This window comes from Phalacrocorax aristotelis, chromosome 14 (genome assembly GCF_949628215.1).
Source record: "Phalacrocorax aristotelis chromosome 14, bGulAri2.1, whole genome shotgun sequence".
Lineage (NCBI taxonomy): Eukaryota > Metazoa > Chordata > Aves > Suliformes > Phalacrocoracidae > Phalacrocorax > Phalacrocorax aristotelis.
Window position 1 is genome coordinate 5,448,538 of NC_134289.1, and position 15,332 is coordinate 5,463,869.

Below are 15,332 nucleotides of genomic sequence, written 5' to 3' on the forward strand. Positions count from 1 at the left end.
CTTCCAGGTTACTGATAGCTTGCTTGCTAGTGTAGCAAATGTTGTGGGAAGTAACTATATAGCTGTAGCTGCAAGAAAGCTTGAATTTTAATTTACTTTGCAGACACAGAACCTTTCTGAATAATCATGTTCAATAAAGTGATACAGTTAATAAGTGTTGGCCCTTTCAGACTGCATTTAGTACTAGACCTCTCACTCTTGAGGTCTACAGACTTCATATATATTCATTATATATTTAGTGTATTTCCAAAGAATTATATAGTTGAGAAATTAGTTTCACTTTTGTTTTTAGTTTCCATACATAAAGAACCAATGGGTATTAACAATAAGAATAACTATTGATAAAATAAAAAGTGAAAAAATACTAAACCCTGCTTGTGTAAGTACAGAGTGGGCATGACTTTGGCATGAGCTGTAAGAAGAAACTGTTGTTGCAGAGCTCAGTTTACCAAGGATGTTATGTGCACGATATAAAGAAACCAGGAGGTATTGCACTTTGATGATGACCTAAGTTGTAGTTGTGTGAAGTCCTCTCAGTGATTGTGAATTTGTCTCTTAATGATTCCTCCACTAAACAGCAGATGGAAAGAGCCTGCCTTATTTCTTGCTTTATTGCACATACGGTGTATTATCAAGAATTGATAGCCTGACCATAGCAAACATCCTGGGCTAGATGGACTATTGATCTGATTCAGTAGGACATTTATTATGTTGAATGTGCTCATAGATATTTTGAGTTTGTTGACTTTTGCTGTCTTCTGTCTCTTGTTCTCCTTGGTCTAAACCACGATACATTAAGCAAAGTTTGGAAGCAAAATATTTTGCCTTCTGGAAGTATGTCCTTAGCACCAGCCTCTAGAGCTATGCTGTGTTTTCGGTCTGTTTTGTTGAGCTCAGTGAGTAAATAAGTATTTTACACTGAGGAGGACAGAACCAGCAGAAGATACCGAGTCATCGGTCTCAAAGCACTTTGTAATGGCTGCAATGATGCTTTGTGAAGAAGAGGCACGGTCTGTACGCTTGCATAGCTACAACTTCATCCCAGTGAGGGAGGATAGGTAACAATTTGAGCTAGCAAAGGGCTGCAGTCCTTTTCCTGACTAGGAGCCACCACTTGTTTCTGAAGCAGTGAATGATGAGGGGGCCCAGTTCCTGTCAGACAGAGGGATAAGTTAAAGGACTATTCAGTACTGCGGGAGTATCCTACCAATTCATTGGATGGAAAGAGAACCGCTGACACTGGTGATTTTAGGAGTCTGAAACTTCATTTCCTTGGGGTTTGTTACAAGTATCTAAAAGTTAAGTATGTAAAATATGGCCAAATAATTTGCATTGACATTTCTAGAGTTCTCTTTCTATTATTAATTTCCTTGCTTAATTTGTTGTTAAGTAAGGAAAAGTGTACTTTTGGTCAGTCTGATCTCAAGTTTTTGTTCTCCTTATCTTTTGACTTGGAATTAAAACTGAAAAATCAGTTCTTTACATATGCTATCACCTGACTGTATGCAGCTGAATCTGTGGGAACTTAGGGCTGTATACTAGCCCTAGCGACTAGTATAGCTTGGAACAAAAGAATAGTCTTGGCACTTGTATAACCTTACTAAGAATGGCGAAACCCTAAATTACTTTTAACTTTAATTCTTTAATTATCATTCATATTATCTTTACTTGCAAATGAAATGTGGATAACTATTCTATGATAAACAATTCGGATCCATTCCTACGCAACTTGCTATAGATACCCTAAACTTACTGTGTTGTATTAAACCAATTGTAGGTTCACCGGAAGGTAACAATATATTTCCTTAGCCTGCACAATTGCAGTACCTTATTACTTTATTATACAGCAGCAATGGTTGTAATAAGTCCTGCTTCAAAAGGACAGATATCCATTATTTGTGTGTTTGAAGTCTCTATTGGCTAAAAAGGCTTTGCTGAGCTGTTTTATGGAAAGTTAAGTTACTGGAAAATTTAATGTGTCTTTTCTTTTGGGACAATAATCAGTTGCATTCCTACTAAAGCACAGTTATAATTCTTTGTTGGCACACGCGCATTTCATTGTGGCTAAAAGCCTGAACCTTGGCCCAGTGAACTCAGTGAAAACCCTTAAATTAACATCAGTGGACTTCGAATCAAGCTCCTAATGAATGATTTATTCAATTCAAAGACTTTACTTAGCTTTACTTCCATCTTACTGACTTCAGTAATAGGCTTCCTTGATTTAATCTGTCTTGACACTTAGAAAATATTTGTTATTACAGGGAGTAAAATAACTAAATGTTTCACCTTCTCCTACTATTAATTGCCAGGACTTTTAAAGAACAAAAATATATACAGCAGCTCTTAAGTGTTTATTATGACCACTGTAATTTGGCACATGGAATGAGATACAGGTATTGTGCACACAGCACTCATGTTTTTGTGATAAATTCAATAGTTTTTACTTTAAAGCTCCTCTGTATTGACTACTAGAGAAATTACATTCAATGTTCTTCTAATGTAATTATCCTTGTTTATTTTTTAATATATGGTTAATTTAGAAATCTGGAAGGAAAACAAGGCTTATGTACTGTAAATCTATTATTTTACAGTTTATGCAAGTGTCTGCCTATTTTAAATTTTTTTTCCCCACAATTTAGAAATGAGGATTCAGAAAGAATAATTTTATCTCCTGAAATCCTAAGTCTGTTATGGAACTAAGTCTGTACTCCCATAGGCAGTCTCTGGCCTCTGACAGAGGGCAATGAGACTTGCAGTCATGGCTAATAATTGCATATTGCTATTTTTCTTGTTTTGTACCTAGGTGAAATGTCAACAAAAGTCCCAAGCACTAACCTGAAAGTTGATCCTCAAGACCTGCAGATCCAGACATTTACAGTGGAGAAATTATTGGAACCATTGATAATCCAGGTATTTAATATTGCAGAAAATAAATTGGACAACCATAGAGGGAAGGGAATAATGCTGAAGAACTTTGGCTAAGGACAGCCTTTTGAAAGGCATACCCACAGCTCTTCTGTATGTGAAACTTACTCTGGCTCAGAAATTGTCCAGGGGCCTGTCTTCTTCCAGATTTGGTAATTGATTTAGTCACGTCCATTTTTGCAAATGCCACACTGTATGTCATAGCAAATGTTGCATGTTCTAGCTAGTCTCTTGTACAGTGCTGTCCAGTGGATGTTTAAATGTAGAATAAGCTGCAAATGGATTTCCACCACATGAAAAGTTTCGTATTTTAAGTAGTGGACAGAGTGGAAAAGAAGAGCCTTGAAATCTGTAGGTGAGTTTATCTGAATTTTGAAATGAATTGCATTCTGGTGCATTTTAGAAGAGGTGCCCTAAAATGGTGCAGTTGTTGCATATTGTATAAACCTATTTTAGTGCTTTTCCTTCCAACTAAAGAGAACTTGGACTGAGGGATTTACGAAAATGCTTTCAGGTTTGTTGATAGAACTTGATTTTTAGGAGGAGCAATGTCACTGCGCAGTCCAGTTCTATTTCAGGTATTCACTGGGTAAATATGCAGTTCTAAGTGTGTTAAAGATTCTTTTACCTCTATATTTGACATGGATTAGAAATGTCTTTTTTTTAATATAATGGAAAGGACCTACTTGGAGACCTGAACTAATTTTGCAAATAATACGTATAACTAAGAAAGTGTAAAAAGACCTCTATAGCAGTATGTTACAGGGTAAAGAACAGAAGAGACATCTATTTTGAAACTCAAGCTATTTTGAATTTTCTTTTCGTTGTAATTAGAACAAAGATGTTGGGGTACCTGCATTTAATTAGTCGATTACTCAAAGCAGAAGGGTGCCAGCTTGTCACTGTTCTTCAGCCTTACCAAGATGATGTAGTACAAACTATTGGTCATAGCTGTACGCTGCTTATTTAGTATTCTTTCCCTGGTGCCTGAGGGTATGTTTACGGAGCAGTCACTGCTCTGGCTGCAGTTTGTGTAGGTACAGAAATGTGTGACTTTATTCAGGATTTTCTTTCACTTGCTAATGTACAAAGAATACTCAGTTGTTTTTCAGGTTGTAAAGATGGTCAGGTGTAATGGCTATGAAGTCGTTTCAGTGGTTGGTTAAGATCTTTCCAAGCTCTTTGAGTAGCACCTCTTACAAGGTAAAAACTTTTTGTTAAATAGGTTATGTTAATAATCAATGAACAAAACTGATGCTGGGAGGATGACTGTTGGAAAACGGAGCAAAGCCAGATTGAATACTGTAGTCTGTTGTTATTCTCCTTATATACATGTAAGAATTGGGGGTATACAGCTTATTAAAAAAGATACAGTTATATCTACCAAGTTTTCTAGTCTTTAAATTTTTTCAATTTGCAACTTTTCTATTTTTAAAAAATACATTAAAAATAATTTTAATTAAGACTGAAACTATTGTTATTGTACTTGGACAGAAAATAAAGGAAAAAATGTTTTTTATTGTACAACTCATGGGCTTCATTTGACTGCACTTAGGTACATGATAAATTTTGTTATTCCAGGAATGCACTTCTCACACACTGCTCTGATGACACCCTTCCTTCTTTGTGCTGGGAGCCAGTCCTTTGCAGGCTGTTTCCTTAGGCTTGCCAAAGGGTCATGACAGAATCCAGGGGAACTTTATAATTAAAGAGGCAGCACGTAATGATTGGAGGGGTGAAGAATACAGGGATGAAAGAACGATAAAATGATGAATATGTTTGTTGTGACGGTTCTTAGGTTTATTTGGACTTTCATGTTAAAAAAACTCCTTTATTTGTTCCAGAAGTGCTGTATGTGCTTTAAAAGCTAGGAAAAGTGAAGAGGGTGCTGATCATGTTTTATAACAATCTTAGGAAGGGTTGCTTTTAAAAATCAGTTAATTCATTGCAGTAAGTTTCTCTGTAACAAATAAAGTTGTGTTTTCCCCATTTGAAACTTTTCCCTCTCCCTAACTCATCTAGTTTCTTTCATTCATTTTCATTATAATCTTTGAGGTTCCTTCTCTTATTTTTGACTTGATCTTCTTTTCTTCCCTTATTCATTTGTCCCTTCTCGAAGATTCTTTCCTTCAGAAAGTAACCTTTACTTTTTATCATTACTTCATTTCCAGCTGTTATTAACTCAGCTGCCTCTCACTTGTTCTGTCTGCCTTTATATATATGTATTATTTTTTTTCCTGGGTGTGATTGATGGTGTATAAAACCACAGTTAAGAGTTTAGTGGTTTGTGGGAAGTTGTCAGGCTGGAGCATCATGTGTGGATGGATTATAAAATTAGTTTCAGAGTACTAGGAATAGATGTCTTGGTAGACTGCATTTTAAAACCTCTTGTATACTAGTAGGTCAGAGCGTGCTAAGGCAGCTGCAACACTGTGGGTATTTTTAGGGCTAATGAAGAAATGTAAGTTTTGGCCTAAGTTTTGCAGGATCAAAGAACTACAGTTCCATAAACAACAAAACAAAGACACCATCTAATTATTTTTTTGTTTTTTAAAAGCTCTTCCCAAGCATCTTTAAAAACCTTGAGTCTGTTAAAAATGAAAATGCTTTGGTTCAAAGAGAATATGATTTTTGGCTACCTTTCCCCCCCTCAACCTTAATGCTTTGTTTGCTTCATAACAGGACTGTGGAAGGGAATTGTGCATTTTGAGTGGGAAGGCGACAAAAAAAAAAGTTGAAAGTGCAAAAGCAGGGATTAAAACTCATACTCAATGAAGGATGAACGAGATGCTGGAAAGGCAATAAATGAAAACTGATCTATGGTTAGAAAGAGAATCAGACCAGTCACAGATAAAAATTAGTAGTATTGTGCTCTGGCCTGATTCACTTAGCAGCTGCTGCTTTGAACACGGTTTAGCTTTATTTTGAGATTTATGTTCTAATTTATTTATTTAATAGTCTTGTAATGGTCTGATAGGAAAGAGGCAGTGGTGGAAGTGTTTGAGCTTCTCTGAAGTCTGTCCTAGCCAGTTATGCTAAGTGTTAGTGCAATCATTCCATTAACAGCATCAATATGGGAGAAAATGAAGGCAAACCAGCCTATGTGGAAGTAACTTTGCCAATGACTTTGCTGGATTCTCTCTCTTTCCTGCAATCTGGAACTGGCAGTGGTGATCACTTTGAAACTATGAAAACAGTATGACACATTGTTTTATATAAAACCTTCTCCGATTTAGCAACTTCTCCATCCTTGGAATAAAACAATGCCCCTAAATTACAGTGTTTGGGGGATTGCAGGGGCAGCAGCCTCACTGCATTTCCCTCTTTCTATCCCAAACAGTGGCCTGACCCAGGGTGGTTAGGTCAAACAGGGCTGTGTGGGGCTCTGCAGAGATAGAACCTCGTATGTTGGAAGAGGCAAAACTATGTTAGTGTAATTCTGTGTCTAACCGTATAAACTGTACTCTCATGGGGATGTACTACTAGCTGCACTCTGTTTCCTGTGTATTGCAAAAAAGTTTCTTTAATCCTATCCAGTTACCCCCTCACCAGAAGGGGTTCTCTCTCTGTGGCCTTTATTTTATTTTATTCCAGGTGCCTTAAGGACATTAATTTTGAAAGGAAGGCTTTTACATAAAGTTCCCTATCAATGCATCTGGCCCATAAAAAATGATAAGTGTCAAAATTGACATCATTCAGCTGACAGCTGCCTTGATGTAAAATTGGGTACACGCTCAGAAAAACAATCTTTCCTTAGTTCTGAGCTTTTATTAGAGATGTACTCTGTCATGGAGCAATTAGTTTGAAACAATCAGTAGATCATGAAGCATTTTCATTCGCATAGCTGATGTCTAGTATTTGTCATGCTTGTGCTAGATTTACTCACAAAATATAACAGTTAATGTAATGGAAAATATCCTCTTGTTTTATCTCATCCTCAGAGACTGAAGTCTGTTTAATCTCTTTGCTATACTATGTAATGATTGCAGTTATGAGTGGGTATAAATTTGTTTCTGTAGCAAGCTATTATAAGACTTTTTTCCTTTTGAATTTATGTACAAGTAAAAGTTTTGAAAGATATGACTTGATGAAATTCATATAGCTTCATTAATTCATGCAGGAAATGCTTCATAACTGCCTTTGCTCTGCAGTCACTGCAAGTCTTAAGCTGTAAATTTGCTACTTATTTGTATCTAAAGCTCTCTATATATTTGTTTATATACACACACAATGTGTGTAGTGTGTATATGTATACATAAGCAAATATTTGTAAGAGCATTTCCTTGCTAAACCTCTTATCTTCCATATCTTTATATTTTCTACATATGTATGAGCTAAGGAAAGTTTATGGCTGCAAGAGATAGGTAGGTTCTATAAAATAAGTAGAAACATCCATGTATTTCAGAGTCCTTTGTATCACTGATGAAAAATAGGCAAGTTGAAAGGTATTTATTCTTACCTGTCATCCACACTGACAACAATTGGCTGACACTCTTGGTTTTAGTTCTATGTACAGTGAGTTCACTTTATGCACAGCAAAATTGATTAACCACTATTTATTTGTATAGGTGGTACTTTGTAGTCCTTGAACATCTGACTCGGAGTTGAACCAGCAAGCTGGGGGTTCTGCTGTTATCATTAGATCGCTGGGTTCATGTCTTGTTTTTTCAAATGTCTAGGGGTTGCAGTTACACTGAACTAAGTTTTAAGCCAAAAAGAATGTTTTATGATTGATGCTTTAAAATACTTTTATATTAATATCAAAGGTCAACCCAATCTTTTGATACTCGAGGTACCAAGATGTTTCCTTAACTACTGCAATATTAAAAGATTGTAAAGGCTGGCAGGAGCTGAATATAGCTTTGGAAGAACTGCCGCACAGTTCCTTCTGAATTCAGTATTTGGGATAACCATGACAAAAAAATCCCACCCCTTGAGCCTACTAAATAATGGCAATAACAGGCAACAACAACATGATTCAGCTTTGCAGCTGTGATGGCATATGGGCTTGAAAATCTCACTTAAAAAACCTTGTGCCTCTAGCACAATGCTGTTGCTCCCCCCAGAGACACAAAATAACCTCTGGACGATAATTTCTGTGGAATGCTGGGAGACACTGTATGTGGCAGTAAGAAGGTGGTAACTGGAAAGCCAACCGGCATAAGCAGGATTAATGGGGATATGTTTTTCTTTTTTCCTATAATGATACCATTTTGAGTGTGTATTCTGCCACTACAGTGCAAGCTGTGTTGAAAATGGATCAAAAGGGCTACTGTGTAATCCAGTTATTTCTATGTAGGATCTGCATAAACTTTTTGTACTCAACATTGGGATTCTGTGTTAGAGAATTTAGAGTAGTTTTTCTGTAATCCTTCAACCTCCATGAGCCAAGAACTACCTATCAGATTTTAACTTGAGATCAGAAGCTGCCTCTGATATTTCCTGAGAGGGGTGCTGAAGATTAAGGGTCTTACAGTCAAGAGTTTTCATGTGCAGGAATGATTATTTTTTCATATTTCTGCATTTGTTTTGTGTCCTTCCCCCTCTTCCAAAACATATGAACAAACAGTACATAGAATAGGTTTTATATAAGAAGGGAGACTACAGTAAAAATTTGAGAAATAGAATATATTATTTTCTGGGAATAGTTAAGACATTTAAAAATGTCTTCTACTTGATAGGTTTTTGGGGAAGCTTGTAATTTTTTTACAATGTTTTATGCCTTTCTTTCCGACGAAGTATCAGCCTATAATCTCTTTAACTTGCTCTTAAAAAGATGATCATTGAAATGGCATTAAATGATCTAGAAATAGTGTTATAGGGTTTGTAAAAATAAAATACTAAGATTCTTATTCCCAGTGCATGCTCTACCAGCTGGCTGATTTATGTGCAATGAATAATTTCATTTACTTTCTGTGAGCCACAGTCAGAAAAATATCCAAGCCCTCTTTAACAATCTGAAACAGAGTTATTTATGTTGCTGCCTCCCTTGTGACATGCCAAAGCAGTCGGTGTCAAGTGGCTGGTCTTTCTTTTTCCCCCAAAATGAATGATGCAGGGGTCAGGACTTTTGTCTTTCAAAGATGTGTTTATAGAAATGCTTCCCAGAGGATGTTTCATGACAAGCATGAAAGTGTGTGAATTCATGACAAGACCTAAAGGTGAGCTAGGGCACAGCTAGCACACTTTTCATTACATACCTGTGAATGGAGCCCTTTTCCAAAGATGAGCTCAAACCACTACCTGAACTCAGCCATTAGCTAGGCTTGCCTGCTGGACTGAGAAGTTCATACACAGCTTCTGCTTTGCTTATACAATGTTGTTGATGATTGGAGTGCCAATTAATAAAATTAAGCAATTATATACGTATCTGTTCATAGAGCTCCAAGACTACATCCGTACTTAATGTTATACTGTCCATGTTCTGGCACAGAGAACAGAATAGAAGGGGCATTAACAAATGTCAATGAGCTTAATGAAAATGAAGTATGTTTTAAAATATCTATATAACACTTTCTTTTAAAATCTTTTAGGAGTCTTTCGTTAGTACGACAGCTCAAGCAATGCCTTAGAGAATAGTCTGTTAGAAACATTCTCTTGGTGTGTGGAGGCTGTGCTCAGATGATGAGGAATGTGGAGTGGGATGATATTTAAAAATAAGTTCTTTATGGATGTTGAAGTGTTTTGTTAAAAAATGTAATTTGGACAAAGCTGCATTAAACCTACCAGATAACTTGGGAGATTTAAGCTGGAAGTATGGGAAGATTCAGCACGGAGTATAATTCCTGCTTTGGCTGAAGTCTCCTTAGATAGCGTTAGTAATTTTTTTTTATCATGAGGAAATCATAAAATAAGCAGTGTCAGGAGTTTGCATCAGGGTTAATATGACAGTAAGATTCCTATTGACTTTGCTTTGATCATACAGAAAGAATAATACAAAGATGAGGCATACTAAGTAAAAGTATCTGTCAAATTTGATTAGAAAGTGTTGTCTATTCTTAGTATGTATGCTGAGGTTGTCTGTGTCTCTCTAAAGCAGAGGGAATCTCATTGCTTGTTCTCGACTATATTAATTTGATTTTTTTTAAATCTGAGAACAATTTAAGTTCACTTACTATAGAATTTACACCACTATTTTTTTGTTCCTTTTAAATGTAGGTTACAACACTAGTGAACTGTCCACAGAATCCTTCTAGTAAGAAAAAGGGCCGTTCCAAAAGAGCTCGTGTCTTGCTAGTTTCTGTGGAAGAAGCCACTTGGAATCTGTTAGACAAGGGGGAAAAAATTGCCAAGGAAGCAACTGTGTTTAAAGAGGAGCTTCAGGCAGCACTTGCTGATGTCCGGAAAGAGAGTAAGTATCTGACAAATAATTTAGTTACCACAAGGAATTAGTTTAAGCATGTAACACTGGTATCAAAATGAAGCTAGGATATCCATGAGAAATACGTTTTGATGTGCAAATGTCTGAACTTTGAGTTGTCTAATGGTATGTTCTCAGTTACCACTTGTAAGGAGGTAAAGTGTGCAAGCTGGGCCCCATTGTGGAAAAAGCTTATGTCAGTGGAAGTTTTGTGGGTTTGGGTTTGGTTTGATTTTGGTTTTGGTGGGGTTTTTTATTTTGTTTTGTTTTTCAGTGAAGGCAGGTTGCCCTTGTTAATTTTAGTGGCTATTAAGCACAAGTTTAAGTTAATGCATGCTTTAATGCTCTTGAAAGAATTGTTTACCTGAATCTGGGATTAAGGCCTTCTAGTTAAAGATTTAAAAATTGAAATCTTCCCTCTCTTGTGCAATAGTAAGAACTTAACTTGGGGAGGTGTAATCGTCCCGTTTGGAGGCAGGTTCTGAGACTTCAGTAGGAGGAAGATGGATTCTTTACCCTACTGTCAGAGTCATCCCCTCATGATAGAGTAGCTCATCTTTGAGTTTTGGCATATTCCATTTTCCCAGGACTTATCTCCCCATTTCCAGCCAGACTCCCAGAATAGGACTAGGTTTTATGATCTGTTGAGAATGCTGTATTAGCCACTTTTTTAAGGCGCTCTGCTTTGTTGATTTTTACTCTCTCTAGAGATAATCAGGGCCTATTGGGTAAATATGAAGGCCAGGCTCAAACAAGCGGATGACAGACATCCAAAATGTATTCCTGCAAAAAACAGCCTTGAAAATTGATTTGTGAGATGGTTTCAGAGGAAAAAGGGGACAGAAGAGTAATGCTTTTAGTGCCTGGTCATTTGAGAATTATGTCCTTTCATCATTGCTCCATGAATTTTGTAATCAAATGGTTCCCAAGAGATGCCTGGAATGGGATTAAGAGGGCCTGATGAAAGCCTTCCTAAAGAAGTTGGAGCAGACAAGCAAAGAACAATGGTCTGTACCATAAAGTTATTGTCAGGCCATGTTATTGAATGAGCTAGCAACCAGGCTTGGTTTTACCAAGGGGCAAAGTGGGCTTCAGTTGCCTTTTCACTACTGGGCAGTGTGGTGTATGTTCTTATGCCATGTGACAACTTGTGCCTGAAGGACTGACTGCGTGTTAGCCATTTCTCAGGTCTTTATTATCACCCTGTTCTTACTGAAGTTGCAACTTAATCAGGATTTTTTTTTTCAATTTTGTCTTCTTCCATGTGCAGCTGGGACCATTTCTGGGTCTCTGCTGTTGTTCGAGGTGGAAGCTTATTGGCTTCCTCTGGATCCAGAGATGGCTGCATTTTAGAGTTTGATATATGCATATGGTGTCTGAGATACATTAAGGTCCATTGTGATTAAAAGCCTTATGACCAGCAAATGTCATTATCTGTCACACTGATCCGCTGAGGCTTTTAAAAATATAATTCATTTTGGAGTACTCTTAAAATGTTAGCCCGTCCATTCCAGGCCAATAGCACAATACCAAAATAAAATATCTAGTTCTGTATTTTTTTTATACACAGATAATACAAAAATATTGCACATTTTTTCCATTTAGTTATTGATTCTCAGCCAAGACCAGAGATAACGACAAAAATAAATAATACATAAAGTAGATTATATACACCTCATACATTTTTAAAAGAAAGTTAAGCCCATGTTATCACCTGTCATTACGCAATGACAAATTGTGTGTTCACAGCCGATCTTCCTCCAAGGATTTGCCAAACTGCGTGAGTTAATCTTAAGAAGTTGGCAAACAATTGTAAAATGAATAGCAGTTTGTTAATTTTGCAGGTATTTTTAGTCCTTTGAAGCGATGTATTATTTTTAATTTGTGGTGTCCCACATGATATATAACTTCATTGCCTGTTATTCAAGTCACATTCTGCTGCTGTTAAATGTCTCATGTTATTTACTTCAAGCTCTTTGAAAGGATGTCGGTCATAAATTCTGGTAAACTGTACTTGCATGCTATGCATATCATAGCATATAGTATTTAATTTTCTGTGGGCATATTTTTCCTGTGGTGACTGGCAGGTATTTTTATTAGTAAGCTCTTAAATAAGCTATGAATTCTTGCATGTGGCTACAGCTTGTATTTACTGTGTAGTGGAATTTCGAAACAATGCTCTAGATGATTTCACTCAGATGTGAACCAAAGTATCAGTCCCAGAGTTGCACACTAACATCTGGAAAGAATAAATACTCTCTCACCTCTTCTCATTTAGCTTGTCTCACTCACTGAGCTTGTTGAGATGAAGACTGTGACGTGAGATTTGAACACTCTTTCTTTTGGATGTTAATTGGCAGTGTGAAAATGCTGCTTTGTTACTTTTGGAGCTCATAATTTAGGGGTTCCTTTTAGAAGAGTGATAGACTCTTTCAAGCTGCTGCTGCTGACAATGTTCATAATAATATTTTGGGGAATAAAGGGGCAAATTAGTAGGATAAAAATGAACAGTGGAGTTAGGATAAATAGGAGGTTGTTTGCATTTAATTCAAGTGATGCATTAGTGACTTATCTAATGTCCTCGGAAATGGGGCCATGGGTATGGCTTTGCTGACTACAGTTCAGTCTTGACAAACGCTCTCAGTAGATGAGATTTTGGTGTCTCAAATTCAGTTGAGTTCTGTTAGTGACATCTGGAAGAAAGTGTTGCTATAATGGATGGCAGGCATGTTCCCTGGATAAATCTAGTTTCTGCTTCCTTTGACATCTGTGAAGTTTTACTGAAGATTTATAGCCTTGGAGCTGATCATTTCAATACAGAGGTCCTCTGCGTTTTTCTTTGAGTTTCCTCTTGAGAAAGTAGTTTTTAAGGCCTTTCTCTATCCACATCTTGATTCACCTTCTTCTGGAGCTCTACTAAATGAGTCACCAGGCAGGCCTGAGGGTGGTGGACTATGTGCGTCACCCAAAAATCCACTAGCCTAGTAACTGAAGAACTGCCTTATCTTCCTGTTGAGCTGTTTTGGTGAAGCTTTGTTAAAGGGCACCCATGTATCCATTTTTGTTCTAAATAAACCCAAATATAAGTATTTTGAAAAGTTTTCACTGTCATATTTCATGTATACAACATTTAAAAAAATTACATTCATAAAGTGCTGTCAATAAATGGTGAAGTAACAGACCCCTATACAAAGGAATAAGAAGCATTGTTCAACCATGAATGCTTCTGACTTTAAACATTAGACTATAATTAATGTGCTGATTCTGATATTTAATCACTTTTAAGACCAAACAGTGATGCAGTTTATGTGGGGAAACATCTTAGGAATTTGCATTAAAGTGTAGCATTGTACTTAGGATAATGATTTTTTTTTTTGCATTTACGTCAAGATATGATTGCTTATAGTTTTCAAACAGTTGTACAGGCATAGCTAATATGTTTGGTATTTATTGCCATTGCTTACTGACTATATATGGTCAGAAACACAACAGTTGTTGTCTGTGTTGTTTCTATCTATTGCAGTGTCAGTGTTCAATGTGTTTAGCTGTTATCATGCTCAAGTGTGTTCCTAGATAAGCCTTTCATCACACATAACAGTGAACTGAAAGCAAGTTACTTGTTGGAGTTACGTTTTGAGCCTTCAGTTAATCTTTGAAAGGAAATTAGAAAAAAAATAATTTGATATTCTGAAAGTGCATATTTAATGTCTTTTGACATTAAACAGGGGACGCAAGACTTTGACATGGAAGAAACTGGCAAGAAATGGGGGGTGTACTGGAAGGACATTTGCTAAAGGAAGGGCATAGTGATCTCTTGTATCATACTATGTTCTTAGTAATCCCATCCCCGTGTGTTGTCATCATCATTCCCCCCCAATCCCCCCAATCTTAAAAATAGGTTTAGCTTTCTCATTCTACATTGACGTACATGTGTATGCTCAGCATTTAAGGGACTATCATTCTGGGAGTCAGAATTTAGATATCCAAGTGGCTTAAAATAATCTGTGCTGTATACCCTTTTCATCAAACGAAGGACAGATCCCTTGCAGAAAAGCTTCTGACATCACCATCACTGGATCAGGTGTCCCTGAGTGGGAAAGGTGGAATGAAGAGATGGTTGTAAGGCTCAAAGGGGGTGTGTGGTGGCTCTGATTACATATTAGGAAGAACTGTATGAGATGTGGAAGTTGGAACTTCCTGGTAGGCAGTGGTGAAATAATTGCAATGCAACAGAATACAGTGGTATCTGAGTGGGGTAAGAGACTGTGTGGCAGGAGAAGAATGTCCTGTAACATCTACAGAAAGCTATTGTGAGGATCTGAGTTACTGTGGTGTTGAATATTGGGAACATGCAGGAGGTATCAATCTGCCTTGCCCTGACACTCATAGTGTCACTTCCAGCTGGCTGGCTGAAGCAGAATCTTTTGTTTGCTGTAGCAGGTGGAGATGGTATTTGTGGGAGCAGAACAGGTGATTATACTAGTGGCTAGTGTTGTTTAATCTCTTGTTTTTAGAAAGGGTAGGTTGTTTTGTGCTCTGATGTGACAGTGACTCCCAACCTTCTCTGGTACAGATTCTGCTTATATGTTAGTGCATGCCTGTGGAACATGAGGTTGCAAATACTAGTGTAAATCAGAGTTTGTCTTCTAATATTCGTATAAACACGTGGGTTTTTTTCTCTCAAGTTTGAGACTAGGAAGTCAGAAATCCTCTCTTTTTACTGACTCTGGTCCCGACCTCCCTTGCTTAGTCAGTGGGCTCCCTTTGACAACTGTGTGTGTCTGGAACTGTAAATCCACCAGCCTCTAAGGGTGCAGTTCACAGAAGTGGGTGACAGGACTTTCTTGGCGACAATATCCCTTTGTGGGAGGACACAAGAATGGCATAAAATTCACTGCATTCCATGCGGATTTCACACTGCTGCAGTTAAAAAAAAAAAATGAGCTGAGAAAGCCAGATGTAAAAACAAATAGAAGAGAGAGAAATGTGATACTTAGGATTTAGTAGGAGAAAGAAAATCTATTCAAAGAAATAAAAGAAGAAAGCA

General features: G+C 37.1%; 1 protein-coding gene across 6 annotated transcripts in view; it reads left to right on the plus strand.

The window, feature by feature from the left end:
- CTNNA3 (catenin alpha 3) overlaps positions 1-15,332 on the plus strand; it is a 562,887-nt gene that overhangs the window by 27,959 nt on the left and 519,596 nt on the right. For 5 of the 6 annotated variants that reach the window (XM_075109794.1, XM_075109793.1, XM_075109796.1 and 2 more), the window contains 2 exons: positions 2,804-2,910; positions 10,084-10,276. In XM_075109794.1, coding sequence (XP_074965895.1) covers positions 2,809-2,910; positions 10,084-10,276 — 295 coding nt within the window. In that variant the 5' untranslated portion in view covers positions 2,804-2,808. Of the gene's footprint in view, positions 1-2,803; positions 2,911-10,083; positions 10,277-15,332 lie in introns of those variants that run through there. The other variant, XM_075109797.1, reaches the window with a different exon arrangement.